We start from the raw sequence: 14700 nt of genomic DNA on the forward strand, positions 1-14700 counted from the left end.
GTTTAGCAAGTGAGGCACTGAGGGACTAATATTCAGCAATGCTAATTCCAGCTAAATTTATATTGTATTGAGAGAAAGTGCTGTTAAAGAACAGCTTGGCATACATCGAGACATGTGGTTACCAGATTACTTTCTATCTCCGCTCAAAAACATTTAGAGAATTTCTCATTAAAATTATTTAAAGTGAAACAAGTCAAATAAATCTACTTAAGCTGTTGTTGCATTGCCTCATTTGTGCTGAAAAAATGTTGCTTGTTTTTTACATTCTATTTTAACTGTACATATGAGGCTTTACTTGCCCATTAACAAAATACATCACCTCCCAATTGCTTTCTATACCTCCTTAAATGTTAAACATAAACATATATACCATCTGTTTCCTATCATGAACCAATCCAAAATGGCTGTACGAGACACCTCCACATAATAGATCATCTTAAAACACCTTAGTGGTTTTGCTTTATGGAGTTATTTTCCTGTGACAAATTATAAACCTATACTTCAAGAACACGACCGATCTGTAGCCTCGATTGCAAATTCTGGATAGTTTCTCTCCATTTTAATAAAATGTGCTGGCTTGTATCTGATGCAGTAATTTTTTTTAAAACCATAAGACTACCTTTGTTGCTGTGATATCCTGCAAATTCAGTTAATTTCTCCAGTTAATAATTTCTCAGCTAATACTTCATGAAGCATACTGATTGAAACCACTGCAGCTCAAAATAGCCATTGCTATAACTTACAAAATCATTATATAGCTGTTGTGTAAGTGACACTGCAAAACAAATTACAGGGTTTATCATCAGTCTGCAATCAAAAATAAATTTCAGGAGGAAAAAAAATCACACTTCTATTTTAAAAAAATCATCTTTTGCAATGCTTGTACTTGTGAACTCCAGCTATCAAATGTTCAACAGGAAATGGACAAAATATAGTCATAAATGTCATTGAATGAAAATTTGGTTCTGAATGGATTTCAAATGTACTTTCTCCTCAGGTTCAGCTCTATGAAAAAAATGACTGTCTGGAGCAAGTCGAATTCAGTGAGGAATTTCTCCTTGACTTAAATGAGCTTTTGACCAATGCCTCACAATATTAATGCATGAACCTGCAAACCCTTATTTCCCAGGGTAGCTCCAATGAATCCTAGACTGATTAAACCTCTGTAGACCTGTGTGCAAAAGCAATACTCTGTCTGCTCATTCTCCCTTAAATGTAAGAGCTCAAATGGTTATGAGACAGTATTGCTACAGGTTTGATCAAAAATAAATGCCATATATCCAAGGACCATGAATAAGGGATGAAACAGCAAGTGTAGAGGTAAGAGAGCTGAAGGGAAAAAATATAAAGACACCATTGCCTTGGACTGTATAATCTCAGCAGAGCTTCTTGCCATGTCAGAGGCTTTATTTCAGAAGCACCTGTTAATGCCTCTCGGCTACACAATCCCAGTTGATGAGGCAGACTTCTGTGGAAGTATGAGCTGCTTGGTAACCTCTTGTCACTAGAAATAAAGAACTGGAGTACTGGTATTGTTGCTGAGTTTATAAACCAGTGCTACCAGAGGGAACAAATCTGCAAAAGCTTAAGGAAGAAACAGTGCAGATATTTCCTATCTAAGCCATTTTTAGTCCAAGGAATTTCTGAAGAAATGGTGGAACAGGAGGAAATACCAGGTCTTTCATTCTTTAAAAAGTGATGGGAAACCTTTTTTACCTGCATCTGCCCACAGAATCTCATGCAGTAAGAGCTCCCTTATTGTTACAGTCTACCTGAACTCCACTCTCCAGACAAGGCTGAGACCTCCAATGGATGGACGATGGAGCTTTCATCTTATCAAACACTGTCTCTCCCTCTTGTGTAAATATGTGAGGTCACGTATTCTTTTGGTGCTGCATAAAGAACACTCAGCTACTTTTTGAAACAATTGCCATAGTGTTCTTCCTTCTCCTTGTTTCTAGTTTTGCTGCTGCTATTTGTGTTATTTACAGAGGTTGTTTCTATTCCTCAGAGCTTTCAGAGCAATTAAACAAAATAAAGAACAAATGCCCAAGTAGTTGAGAAGAATGGAAGAGGCAAAAGTTGGACACAAAGGCAGAGAAACCATGAGCAACTCCTAAAGAGGAAAGAATAAAATACAGCTTGTTTTCAACATGACTTAACAGGCCAAACAATTCCAGATTCAGTTTATCTCAAATTGCAATATGGTTTGGAGGGGAGACAGTAACTTCTAAACAATATGGACATCCAAATTAATAAAACAGCAATCACCTGTCTATTGTGAACTTCAAAGACATGTTGTATTTATATTACACAGTTGTTCAAATAATCTGGTGAACTGTGATACACCCTACTTGCACTGACCACTTGTATGCCTGGATTTTTCGCACCCAAGAGGATAAAAAACCCCCCAAAACAAACATCCAAATGGGCTGTTTTGGGATTTTAACTGTTTCACCTTGATGGTTGCACAAACATGCCATATCTAACCTCTGTGCAAACATGTTGGCTCACAGGGTCTGTCCTCCTCTTCACCTTTCTAACCTCAGCTGAAGTTGTTGGAACTTGCAGAGGCTACTAATCTCTCTCCATACCTCAGCAACCTGACTTCTTCACCCTCAAATTCATGTCTCTTCCCCTCTGCTCTGCATTTCAAAATCCAGAATTAAGCAAACCTGCAGAAGATGTGCATGTTGAAATACACTATTGCTTTCTGCTTTGTAGTTTCCTTCTTGCCCAATAGCTGTCAGTAGTCTCTTTTTTTCTGCACACATTGCTGTTTTTTCAGTACAATCTCTCTGAGAAATAAAAAAAGTAGTGGGATCACAATAACATCCTCAATAAAGGAGTTTTCAGGCTTGTTCTTTTTTTTTTTAAAGGTAGAGTATGACACAGCCCAAGATGACACACACCAAATAAACAGGAAAAAATTTGCCAAACCTTGTTCTATATTACACACCCATTGAACATTTTGGGTGGAGAATCTCTGAGGTCAAGCTGAGTTCTTTAAAAATATTTCCATTTCTTCATGAGGAGGTAAAATATCTCAATCTGTAAACCTCAGTAGCCTTTTCTATTTCTATTGAAACTTTAACTAAGCTTCCCAGAAGGCATCTGTGTTCCATTGCATGAGATATACCAGTGGTAAAACTTAATGTACCCCTCCCATTGCAGACCACTAATTTGCCTAAATTGCCATTTCTGCCATGCCTAATGCAGGCATTATGTCCATTTACCAGCCCACTGCAGGGCTAACTGGAGAAGGTGGCAAGGGTACCTTTTCCACATTGCTTCTGCCTCAATCTCTGTTTATTGTTTCAGTTCTTTTGCATCATTTTAGACCATTCCTAAATCATCTAAATCCATTAAATGTTAACACAAACCGAATTCACATGCTCAAAGAGTTTCTCAGCAAAAAAATTTGCCATTTTGCCACTGTTTTTACTCAATGCTTGAGAGGGACTTTTAACACCAGCATGAGTGAAGCAGGAGCCACAAGGCGACGTGAAACAAGTTCTACATGGGTCTCAAGCCAGGGTGCATGCCAGGAATGCCTTGAAGAGCCATTGCTCTGAAAGAAATGTGGCTCAGAGAGGTTTGTGTGGCAGGCTGAAGGTCACCACCAGCATGTGGGTCAGGTCAGCCCCACAGCAGCCTCAGATATCTGGAGCAGGCAGATCCCATGCAGTCCCTTCCAAAGCCCTCCTTCCCACAGCTGCACCTCAAGGTTTGGGCTGGCTTTCCCATGGACCAGGCAGCTCCAGGCCCACACTCAGCAGCAGCTGCCAGGGCAGGCGCCTCCAGCCCTGCCACCACCTCTGTGGCTTCGTCCTTCCCTCTGAATGCCCACTGAACCTCCTTTCCCACCTGCCCGACTCGTCCCATGTGCATTCACCTCTCCAGAACAAGCGATTCGAAACGAAGGTGCAGCCTTGCAGCAACAATCACATTAACTATTTATTCCGCTGAGGCGAGCCATGAGACAAGAGCAGCTTGGCAGATATGGAAGAACTCCTGGTTTCTACTGCCAACATTATTTTCCCAACAGGGCTTGTCTTCCACAAAGTGACCTGACCCAAAGGTGTTTGCACCCGTGACCAGGTGTGACTCAAGCCAAAGCAGCAACACAGTACTTGACATTGTTTGGTGTGTAGGACTTGGAGAGGAGAAAGATGAAAACAGACACGTGATGCTGATAAGAATTTCTTTTTATGTTATTCCAATAAAAAATACATTCATACAGAAATATAACAATCTTGCAAAAAACAATTTCAAATAAAATCTTGTAAAACAAAATTTTTACAAAAATCTTACAAAGAGATTCTTTAGATAACAGGGTGCTTCAAAAACAAAAAAAGAAATTTCACTAATAGAAACTTTTTCTTCTTAAATTTCAAGCAAAAATGTTTTATTTTTTTTATTTTTCAGCTTGATTGAGGCTCAGTTATCACCTGAACAAAATGTACTTGCTTATTAAGAAAATTACAGGCATTTGACATATGGCACACAGCCCCACCCCATCCACACAAGTCTGATGGTATTTCACAATTGAGACAAGCCAGTGCAAGTTTTTTTTTTGTTTGTTTGGGGTTGGTTTGTTTGTTTTTAATTTTTTTTTAATTTCTTGTTTATAAGAATTACGGCTAAGTCAAGAACAATGCAAACAAGGAGTTAAAAATACAACAAAATCCAATTGTAAATAGAAATTCATTTTCTAGAATTTTTTTTTTCTGTTTGGGGGAAGAAAAAAAAAGTGCATTTTCAGGCAATTTAAATTAAAAATGAAATGAGAATGATTTAAGCCTGTGTGTTCCATAGAACCAGATCACTTGCATATACTTTTTTTAAACCACTTATCTACATACATTTCCAGGAAGATATACCAAAATATTAGCAGAGTAAGCAAGACTGATAATTAATAGTAAAAGAAACGGGTCACATGTTTCATTGCATCAACTGTAGTGAGCTGGTTTAAAAAAAACAAAACAAAACTGGTTTTGGACAGACTATTCCTACTCTAGGGAAAAACAGCCTTTATTTTAGCTGAACTATGTAAAATTAGAGCTTAACCACCACAACGACTAGCTCACTCACAGGTCCTCCAGTAAGCTGGAAGGCCAAAACCCGAGTGTACTTCTTCTGCACACAGCTAATATTCTTTTAGCATGCCAAAATTCGGTTCATATCATTCTTAAATGGCCACAGATACGCTATTCCAGACAACCTAATAACTACAAAACACAGTCAGCAGTCTGAGAAGGACTGAATGCCAACAAAGCCTTTAGCATACCATTAAGCTAAAGGTAAAGCCTCTAAAAATGCTAGGTTTTAATTAACTGTATCTTTCATTTCTTTGTCTCCTTAATGACCATATTGCAGGGAGAAAGGGGGAAGAGGGAATATTTTGATGGGCTGTGGCATTTTCTAGCTATGTGTTCTAATTCTTTTCCTTTTAAAAAAAATATTTATATATTATCTATATATATACACACATACACAGACTGTACACACAAATATACATACACAATTATTTTTCTGCCCACTTTTAAAAAAAAAGTAATATAGTTTCTTTCTGTATGACCAACAGATAGCTAGATATATAGATGTGAAACTTGTGCCTTTTAAGCAAATACATCTTTTAATACTTCTGTATCTTTAATATGTATGAAAACTTGACATATTAAGTACAGTTGGGGTGTGTATATACACAGTTGTTGTGCAAGGTCAATATAAAAAAAGTCTCAAGGTGGCAGAACTGGTCAGGTATTCAATTGGCATATGCATTATACTGTAACACAGTCAAATTGTCTAAGTTAAACAAATACTGTACTGACATGAATGACTTTTCTCTATATTTGTCTTTGTGAAGGAGGACCCTGGAAGTAACCTTTTTTTCCCCTCATATTATACATTTGATACAGTACAATGCCAGGTGAAAAGAGAGCCTTAATAAAGCATGCATCACCCATACCCCTGTATAAGACCCCCTGCAAGAGAAGGTCACTTGCATAAGGCACCATTATTAAGGTCAACAGTGCATTAACAGCTAGAAAACCAGAAGTTAGTCCTCAAGGCATAAATAAGAGAAAAATTAGCTGCATGAGAAAAATCAGTTTCTAACCAATAGTGGTTTTATCCACCCAACAAAAAAATTATTCATGTTCCATACATTATGTAACATTAGACCAATTGTATTTTAGCTGCTCTTAACTGGAATCAAAACTGCAGTCCTGATTAAAGAATGGAAAAGCATATAGTTCCCCAGAACCATGCAATAACCTTTGTATTATAATGAAAAGTTATAGTTGTGTTACATTTGTAAATACACAGCTTATACAATGGATTACAAATGAGCTCTGTAGCAAGTAAAACAAGCTACTTGACACATTGCACGTTTAATAGCTGCACCAGACACCTAAAGCTCCTCTCACACAGGAACAGGGAGGTTTTCCCCATTTCCATTCTGGCATCCTGACTCTTTTTATTCCCCCATTTCCCCCTCTCAGGTTTTCCCTCTAAAAAGGTGCAGACACCCCTCCCCCCACCCCTTGGAAATGATTGGTGGTCGTCCCATCTCACGAGATATTCCTCACATACAAGACATTCAGACTATTTTTTTTCTCTTACAGTTATAAAACAACCACAAGAAAAAAAATGTGCCTCAGCATACAGTCATCAAGAGATCCTCATCGCATACAGTCGCCCAATCATTAACATTCTCAGTGCACATGCTCACGGCAAAGGCTTAGGAGCCACTCAGAAGGTTAGATACCAGTGTATGAGTCCAGGAAACCCCAAACATCACGCACCGCGGTTGCTATGCCGTTCTTACATGACTTATTAGCCCTCAAAAGACCTTCAAGGAAGTGAGGTCCTGGAGGCAACTGGGTAGGGTGCAAAATGGCATGCTTTGGCTGGAACACGCATCCCTCCGCTCAAGGCTCTTCAACCTTGACGCCTCTTAGCCCGCAGGATTCACCTCTTGACCCGCTCAGAGGTGTCTCTTCATGTGAAGGGCCAGGTGGTCAGACCTGGAAAAACACCTGCAAGGCAAGAGCGAGGCCGCGCGTTAGCCCGCGGCCGCCGGAACGCGACGCGCGATACACCACGCGGGGCCGAGGCACCTCCCCTCGCTCTGCTGCTCCCACACAGCCGCTGGAGGAGGGACTTGGCATTCCCGGGACACACGGGAGTGCTCAGGGTGTCTGTGGGCACCCAGGAGCGCTGCAGATGGCGGTGGTAGCGCTGCGGACTTATCGACGCTCATCGACAAGATCACGCTACAAACCGCTTCCACACAGTTAGCAAAATGGAAGGGTTCTCCCAGCCTAAATATTAAATAGTTCCTTAAAACTACCAGACACGGTGGTGTTCCCAAATAACTCCTATGAAAAGCAGCCTAGACTGGCTTTCCAACAAGCATTAAAAATAACTATTTAAAAGGGTTCATTTCAACCACATACCTGTCACAGTGACTACATTTAAAAGGCTTGGCACCAGTGTGCTTTCTGAAGTGTCTGGTTAATTCATCACTTCTTGCAAAACGCCACTCACACCCTTCCCATGAACATCTGTAAGGCTTTTCCCCTACAAAGAAAGCAGATTACATGTTAGTCATGACTTCATTCAAAGACAGGTGCTATCATTTTCTATGTAAACCTCCTTCACTCCTCCAAAGACAGAAAATTTTATTCAACCTATCTGAATGCTTCAGAACATGTAAGCAGAGAAGGCTCACAAAATTCATCCACATGATTCCCACTTGTCTTGCTGCAACAGCACATCAAATAATCTCATTCTCACGAAAAATAATAATAATAAAAAGTGATTAAACAGGCTCCAAGGAAACAAAGGAATCCAGCCCTCTACCATTCCTGTTCATCCCTAATGGCAGGCTTACTCCCAAACAGGTACCATTCACCTCACAAAGGTGATTAAAGACAGCACAGCTAGGCTCCAAAATGCAATTAGGCTACTGTATTGCATCAAAGTCCTCTGTCACTCACTCATCTGCATAACATGCAACCTCCTTTTTGCTGAGCCACTTATTCTTGGAAAAGCCTGCATACCACTTTGAACACTGCTATTTCAGCATTCAAGAAATACCACTTCCATTCACAGGAACGTTCTCAACCAGACAGCACCAGAACACCAGTTCTGCAATACTTCTGAGCCTGGCAGCTATTTATGTCTGCTCAACAACCACGGTTTCAGGGGAAATAGTTTTTTTCTTTTGAAATAATCCTGTTTTATCTGACTTCTGCACAACAATGGGAGCATCCGAGCTTGATCAGACTTCCCATAAAAGCCACAAAATGTTAAGCTCATGAGTCAAAATAGAATTTTCTCCCTGAATTCTCTTTCCCACATCTTAGGGGAAAAAAAAAAAAAAGCCAACCATGCATATAGGTGTTTGGACTGGTACACCAAGAGCACCATGCCAGTTCCTCACATTAAGCCATGCCTACTGAGCCAAGGCACAGCTCTACATATCTAACTGCTGTCATAAAGAGATGTCAAATAATAATGCTCAAACAAGCACATCAGCAGGCTACTTCAACCATAAAATATTTATAAAAGCCCTGAAGTGTCTATCTTCCTCACTTTCTTTCCCAGTAACACACAGGACTGTTATTTTTAGTTCAGGTTTCATAAAAATAAAATGTTGTTCAGTAATTTGAGATCAAATTATACAGTATAGATCATACATTTAAGTCCAATTGGGCAGATGTGTCAGAGGGACAACAACGCACCGTGGCTTTCCAAGATTTTTTGCTGATAACAATGGCACGCATAAGTGTTAAATGAGTTACAAATATAGATATACTTAATATAACCAAGGCCTTGGTATGTCTGATAAAATAGACCCAATGTGGACTTAAGCATAACAACAAGTTCTTACAGATCTGACTGATTTTTGGATATAAATTCCTTTGTTTCAGCAAAAATGTCCTAGCACACATTTGCTTTAAAAATAATTGTCATGAAAGGCCTGTCCTTTCCAGGCCAAAATAGTCCAGACCTATTTTGGCTGGACCTTTGCTCCTGAAGACCACGTGCTGCTGCAGCTTCCCAGCCACTGCCTGCTTAGACGAGTGGCTCCTATTTGCTATGACAGCAGCCTAATCCACCAGCAAGTGCCCTGGCTCATGAAGGGAATGAGGAAGTGATGTCTTCCATGCTGGTAAGCCTCTGCTGCTATTACATCATCTCTCCAAACCTGGGCTACCACCCAGCGATTGAGCAACGCCGTGACACCACCATCACCACCACCACCACCACGGGGTATTCCCTGCAGCAGCTGCCAGGTCTCAATAAGCATTAAGGGTTACTAACCTGTATGAGTGCGCTGATGTGCTTTCAGATGTGAGCTTTTGGTGTAAACTTTCCTGCACCCGTTAAAGTGACACCTGTGAACGCGCCTTCTGCCATCGGGCGAGGTGTCACCGGCCGAGGGTGCACCTTTCTCTGCAGTCTTTCCAGTGGTACCGGTACGGATTTTCCCCGGTGAATGCAACTCACCCGGCGTACAACTCCATATCTGGGAAGAAGGCTCCTTGCTCAGCTCAGGAGACGAAGGGGGAGTGGAAGTGACAGATGAACTCAAGTTTCCTGAACTGGCTAAAACATCGCTTATAGGGTCAGAGGTAAACTTTGTCGTGGGCGAGAGCTCCTCAGAGCTGTCTGAAGATTCGCTGCTCACGTCAGAATTCAAACTGTTGGTCTCTAAGTTCTGACTAGCAAGATTGTCCTCTTTTGGGACACATGTGTTCTTCAGTTCAGATTCCTCCTTTTTCTCACGTGCCAGAATAATTTTGGTCCAGAGATCCTCTTGGCTATCAAATTTGATTTCAGATGCAGAAACGTAACAGGGTTCACTCTGAAGATACCGTTCCAGCTCCAGACATGTCTAGGTGAAAGAGAAGGAAAAAACAGAGGAAAGTTACAGGCCTGCTTAAAAATAAACCAAATTATTTTACACTTCAAAAGGCATGCAGGAATGTTGTACATTCGATTTGAGGTTTCTGGGTTCAAAACAAATTAAAGGCTCCTCAAACCGTAACTAGGTGACTGTTACGATGAAAAGAAATCAGTTTTCAAGACCTGGGCAAGAGTTCAAACACACAGCTGAAGGTGCAAGTCAGCTTTGGTTTCCAAAATAGCATTCTAATGACTCAGTTGAATTATCATCACTCTCATCATAAAATCTGTGTTTTCAGCAGGCTGACGTTGAAAAGGACCATAGAGAACCACAACATAAAACTACACTTTGCTCTTGCACCTTGACTAATTTCAAGTTGTTTTGTATCTCTTTCTCACACGAACACAAGGCTGCAAAGATCCAACTGAATACAATGTGCTCTGACACCCAGCTAAAACCCAAACCCTGTGTGAGAAAACAAAGCCACATTTCAGCATGGCTGCAGAGCTGCCGGCCTGTCTTCTGGGGACATCAATGGAGCAGCAGACATCCTCCCATTTCCTGTGCATGAGAACACAGCACACTCGACTTTCAAAGAATGTCATTTCCAAGCACACTGGCATGCACACCACACAAGCCAAACTGCTCCCATGCGTGTTCAGAGGAACAGGGAGAACTTCAACAACAGAGGAGAGGGGAGGAAAAAAGTTCCAGAATAGAAATGTTCTGTTCTATAGGATGCGAAATGGGAAATTACTCTGAGGTCCTGCTGGGAGTCCCACAATGAACAAGAACTTTATCTACTGGCCAAGAGTGCAACTGTATGAGTCATCTCTTTCTTTCACGCAATGCCAAAGGAGACTTCCTTTTAAAACCGTGACCATCTGCCAAGAAAGTACTCTGCAAATGTACATGTAACAGTACATGGACAACTTCCCCCCAACCACATTCTCCTGACTCCATGACAGAAAACAAAACAAAAAACAAAACCACCCTAAATGGGTGAAACTGTGGGTTTCAATTTCATTTCACCCTGCTGACTTTCTAGCCATCCTTCAGAGAACAGGAAAAAAAAGGAAAAAAAAAAAAAAAAAAAAAAAAAAGAGGAACGTGAACTGTTATGGCAACAAGCTGATGTTTCGGGATTATTCTTTCCACTATAGGAAATGATCCATATGGAAGCTTTACACAGAAAACGGACACACCAAGTTTCCAAACCAAACACTACTTATTTTAGCAAGATCACCTTTTCCAAGGCCGGTAGCAAAACCCGGTCCCAAATGCCACACATTCCCCCCACAGCCCCTTTCCATCTGCCCATGAGCAGAGCCGCCATGGGAGCAGCCTCCTTTCTCCCCCAGCACTGCTCCAGTAAACTGGGTCACATGCTCTGGTCAGGCTCCGAGTGTGGGCAAAAATCGGACAGAAAAATCAGAACCACGAACAACCCCCAAAAACCAAACCCACTGTTGCACACGGTATTTATGTATTTGTCTATAATTAGGGAACTGGGTTGCAATGCTTTTAAAAACAAGAAGGGTTTCTACAGGGACAGCACAATAGTGCTTTGATTTTCCGTGAAAACAAGCAAAAAAAAGCATTTATTAAGATCTTGTTAAACTTTCATATTCCCGGCTAATTTAAATTCCTCATTAGGTAGATTAGTAATGGGGAGCAGAGTGAAGCTCTCCGAGTTTAAATGCCTCTGAAGGCTACTGGGAACGAGGGCTGGCGCTTCGCCAAGAGCCCGAATGCCTGAAGGAAACTACTTAGCTCCATTTCAATCACGTACTATGGAGCTGCCGCTCTGAAAGGGGAGCGGGGGGAGGGAGAGAGGGGGGAAAAAAAAAATAAAAGTCATCGCATACAATTAGTAGGCATGTGAAGGTTGTAACACTTTGCATTTCAACCTTCTGGGAAAGGCTCCTTCGTCCTTGTGCAAAGCCAGCAGGTATCCGATCCGGTGCCCGGGCTGAGCAGACCCCGCCGGGCAGCGAGCGCAGCGCCGGCCCCGCTGCCCCGGGGCTGTCAGACCCCGCCGTCCCGCAGCAAAGAGAGGAAGGGAAGGGAAAAAAAAATGGGCAAAAAAATATGTCCATTAAAGGGAAGAAGGCTCCGTTCTTCTCCCTTGCCGGCCACGGCAATTAGCACAAGGGGATCGCTGTCATATGACTGACAACTCACGGGCTCGACAAAGCTCCCTGCGCTGGGAACGGCCGCGCTCTGTACATGTACACACACAGGCACACACACACGGACACGGTGTGCACCGACACTCCTGAAGGGCTTTTTCCCCGTCTTCGCCAGGAACAAAAACAATAATTGTACACATTTGCAGAAAAAAAAATTTAAAACAAAACAAAACAAAAAAACACCAGCAAAAAATAAACCAAAAACATAAACCACAGCACAGGGCGCAGAGCAGCCCTTGGCCAAGGCAGGGAGCTCGGATGACAAGACCCAGCTGTGGAGTCTGGACCGGGTACAAGCGCAAAACTTTTGCCAGGACTCGGTGTGGAGCGAGCGGCGGCTCGGCGCGGCTGCGGAGCGGGGCGGCCGCGGGCGCTGACAGCCCCCGGCAGCGCCGGCGGTAAACAGCGAGCGACGGGGATGCGCAGCTCCTTCCTCCGCCTCGGGACTGTGCCCCCCAGACAGCCGTCTGCTCAAAGCCGAAACACCTGCTTCAAAACATCTCTACACATTTGTGCTGAATTCTCCCCAAACTCCTCGCTGACACTTGGGCTTGATTTTTTTTTTCCTTTTTTTTTTTTCTTTTTCTTTCTTAAATCCGCTTATCCTTTAATACGGCTTAAAAAAAAAATCCCCGACAACAACAACAACATCGACATCCTCGTTTACCTGTTGCCAATATTCCTCCAGGGACGGCAAGGCTGAGAAGTAACCCGTGTCGTGCACAATCTGGAGTTCCTGGAAGATGCTGCACATTGGGAGAACATCCATGTCTCAAGTTGCAACAACAAAGTCAGTGCTGGTTACCAAAAATACAGATGCCTCCTTTATGTGCAGGGGTTGCGGGGTGTGTGCGGGGGGGTGTCAACCTCTGCTCTCAGTTTCCAAGCCCCCCCCCCCTTCCTCCAGAGATGAAAAAAAGAAAAAGAAAAAAATTGTATATATAGAGATATATATTAATTCCTTGAGGAGCTCGGGGAGGAAAAAAGACCCAAAGTTTCATGCAAAGTTTAATCGCACAGCAGGGCAGGACGTCTCCCGGGGCGGGCGCGCGGCTGTCCCCCCTCCCGCGGCCGGCGGACCTGGCGCAGGAGCGGCCCCAATATTTGCAAACACGGCGCGGACTCTGCGAGCGGAGCCCCCCGCAAAACTTCCCTATTCAAAGCTCTGCCCGGCCGCGCCGCCGCCCCGCCCCCGCGCCCGCCCCCGCCCCGCGTGATCCCGGCGCGCCGCCCGCCGCCGCCGCCCAATCCCCGCCGCGCGCCCCGCGACCCGCGTGCCGGTGACGTCAGAGCCGCCCAATCGCCGCGCCGCAGACATCGCGGCTCCTCCTGGCGTGACCGAGCCCGGCCGTGACGGCTCCCGCCATTGGCCCGATTCGAAATTCGCCCCCTCCTGATTGGCCGGCCCGGCGGCAGGCTATTTTTAGCAGGGTATATAAAGCGGGGAAGCAGCGGCTGGGCTTTTTTTTTTTCTTCTGAAGGGGCGGTGTGTGCGCGCGGAGCGGCCGCGCGGGGGAGGGGAGCGGCGCTGCCGGCGGCGGCCGCGGGGGGCGCTGCGGAGCCGGGCCGGGGCTGTGCCGGGCCTGAGCCGGGGCGTCCCGTCGTGTCCGTCTGTCCGGGGGTAACCGTGACCCCTGGGCGGGACTGTCCCCTCTGTCCGGGGATAACCGTGCCCCCTCGGGCCTGAGCAGGGCTGTCCCGTCTGTCCGGGGATAACCGTGTCCCCCCGAGCCTGAGCAGGGCTGTCCCGTCTGTCCGGGGGTAACTGTGACCCCTCCCCCAGGTCTGAGTAGAGGTGTCCCGGCTGACCGGGGTAATGGTGACCCCTCAGGCCTGTGCCAGGGTAACCGTGACGCGCCGGGCCTGAGCAGGGGTGTCCCGTCGTGTCCGTCTGTCCGGGGGTAACCGTGACCCCCTCAGAGATCCCCCCACAGCTCCTTCCCCCTGAGGGTGCGAAGCAGCACCCACAGGCTCTGCGTTGTGCTTTCCAGTGAGCTGGAGGGTTTGGATGTTTCTGTCCTTCCTTTGTCCCCCAAATTTGTCTTTTCCTTGGGGAAGCCTCAAGGACACCTTGGACAGGAATTAGGTCCCAAATCAGACCTGGGTGATGGTCCTGGAGCTTCACACGGAGGGCGATCTTAGCTTGGATGAATGACGCAGCGGAGATCTTAGCCTGGATGAATGGCCAGCACCATCCGACACTGCCTCTCCCAATTCCACCTCAGCACACATAGTTATTTGTGTCCATGGAGTGTCAGCTTTTTTAAGACTAGACTGGTCAATGATATGAATGTCTTAATATAATTTAAGAAACTGTGGTCATTAGCTTTCCAAAAGAGTGTCCAGTAGATGGAACAAACAGTCCTAATGTTTTTGTTGGTTTTTTTTAAAGGACTTTTAATTTTCTGCTGATATTTCCATCATAATCTCAGCCTTATTCTTTCAATTTCCCCACTTTTCTCTGTATCTGTTGCTGGTTGCCTACAAATGGTAACTGGAGTGTTTAATGTGTATTTCTTCTGCCTACTGTCTTCTGTGAGCTGGTGACTGCAGGTGTGAAAATGTCAGTCTAACTTTCCATCCCTG

The 14700-nt window shown here is 44.1% G+C and overlaps 1 protein-coding gene across 1 annotated transcript; it reads right to left on the bottom strand.

Moving 5' to 3' along the window:
- Nucleotides 1–4190: 4190 nt before the first annotated feature.
- Nucleotides 4191–13244, bottom strand: KLF6 (KLF transcription factor 6). The gene is made up of 4 exons (XM_058025097.1): nt 12782–13244; nt 9337–9910; nt 7464–7587; nt 4191–7043 (listed from the first exon to the last, which is right to left on the bottom strand). The coding sequence occupies exons 1-4, from the start codon at nt 12881–12883 to the stop codon at nt 6992–6994; spliced, it is 852 nt and encodes a 283-aa protein (XP_057881080.1). The 5' UTR covers nt 12884–13244; the 3' UTR covers nt 4191–6991.
- Between the last annotated feature and the right edge of the window lie 1456 nt (nt 13245–14700).

The sequence above is a fragment of the Melospiza georgiana genome, chromosome 1 (genome assembly GCF_028018845.1).
Source record: "Melospiza georgiana isolate bMelGeo1 chromosome 1, bMelGeo1.pri, whole genome shotgun sequence".
Classification (NCBI taxonomy): domain Eukaryota; kingdom Metazoa; phylum Chordata; class Aves; order Passeriformes; family Passerellidae; genus Melospiza; species Melospiza georgiana.

Excerpts from the sequence above, each read along its gene's own strand:
- KLF6 (XM_058025097.1), bottom strand. The coding sequence starts at position 12,883 with ATGGATGTTCTCCCAATGTGCAGCATCTTCCAGGAACTCCAGATTGTG. Across the intron at positions 9,911-12,781 it reads TGGAGGAATATTGGCAACAG|ACATGTCTGGAGCTGGAACG; the intron begins GTAAACGAGGAT and ends TCTTTCACCTAG. Across the intron at positions 7,588-9,336 it reads ACATCAGCGCACTCATACAG|GGGAAAAGCCTTACAGATGT; the intron begins GTTAGTAACCCT and ends CTTTCTTTGTAG.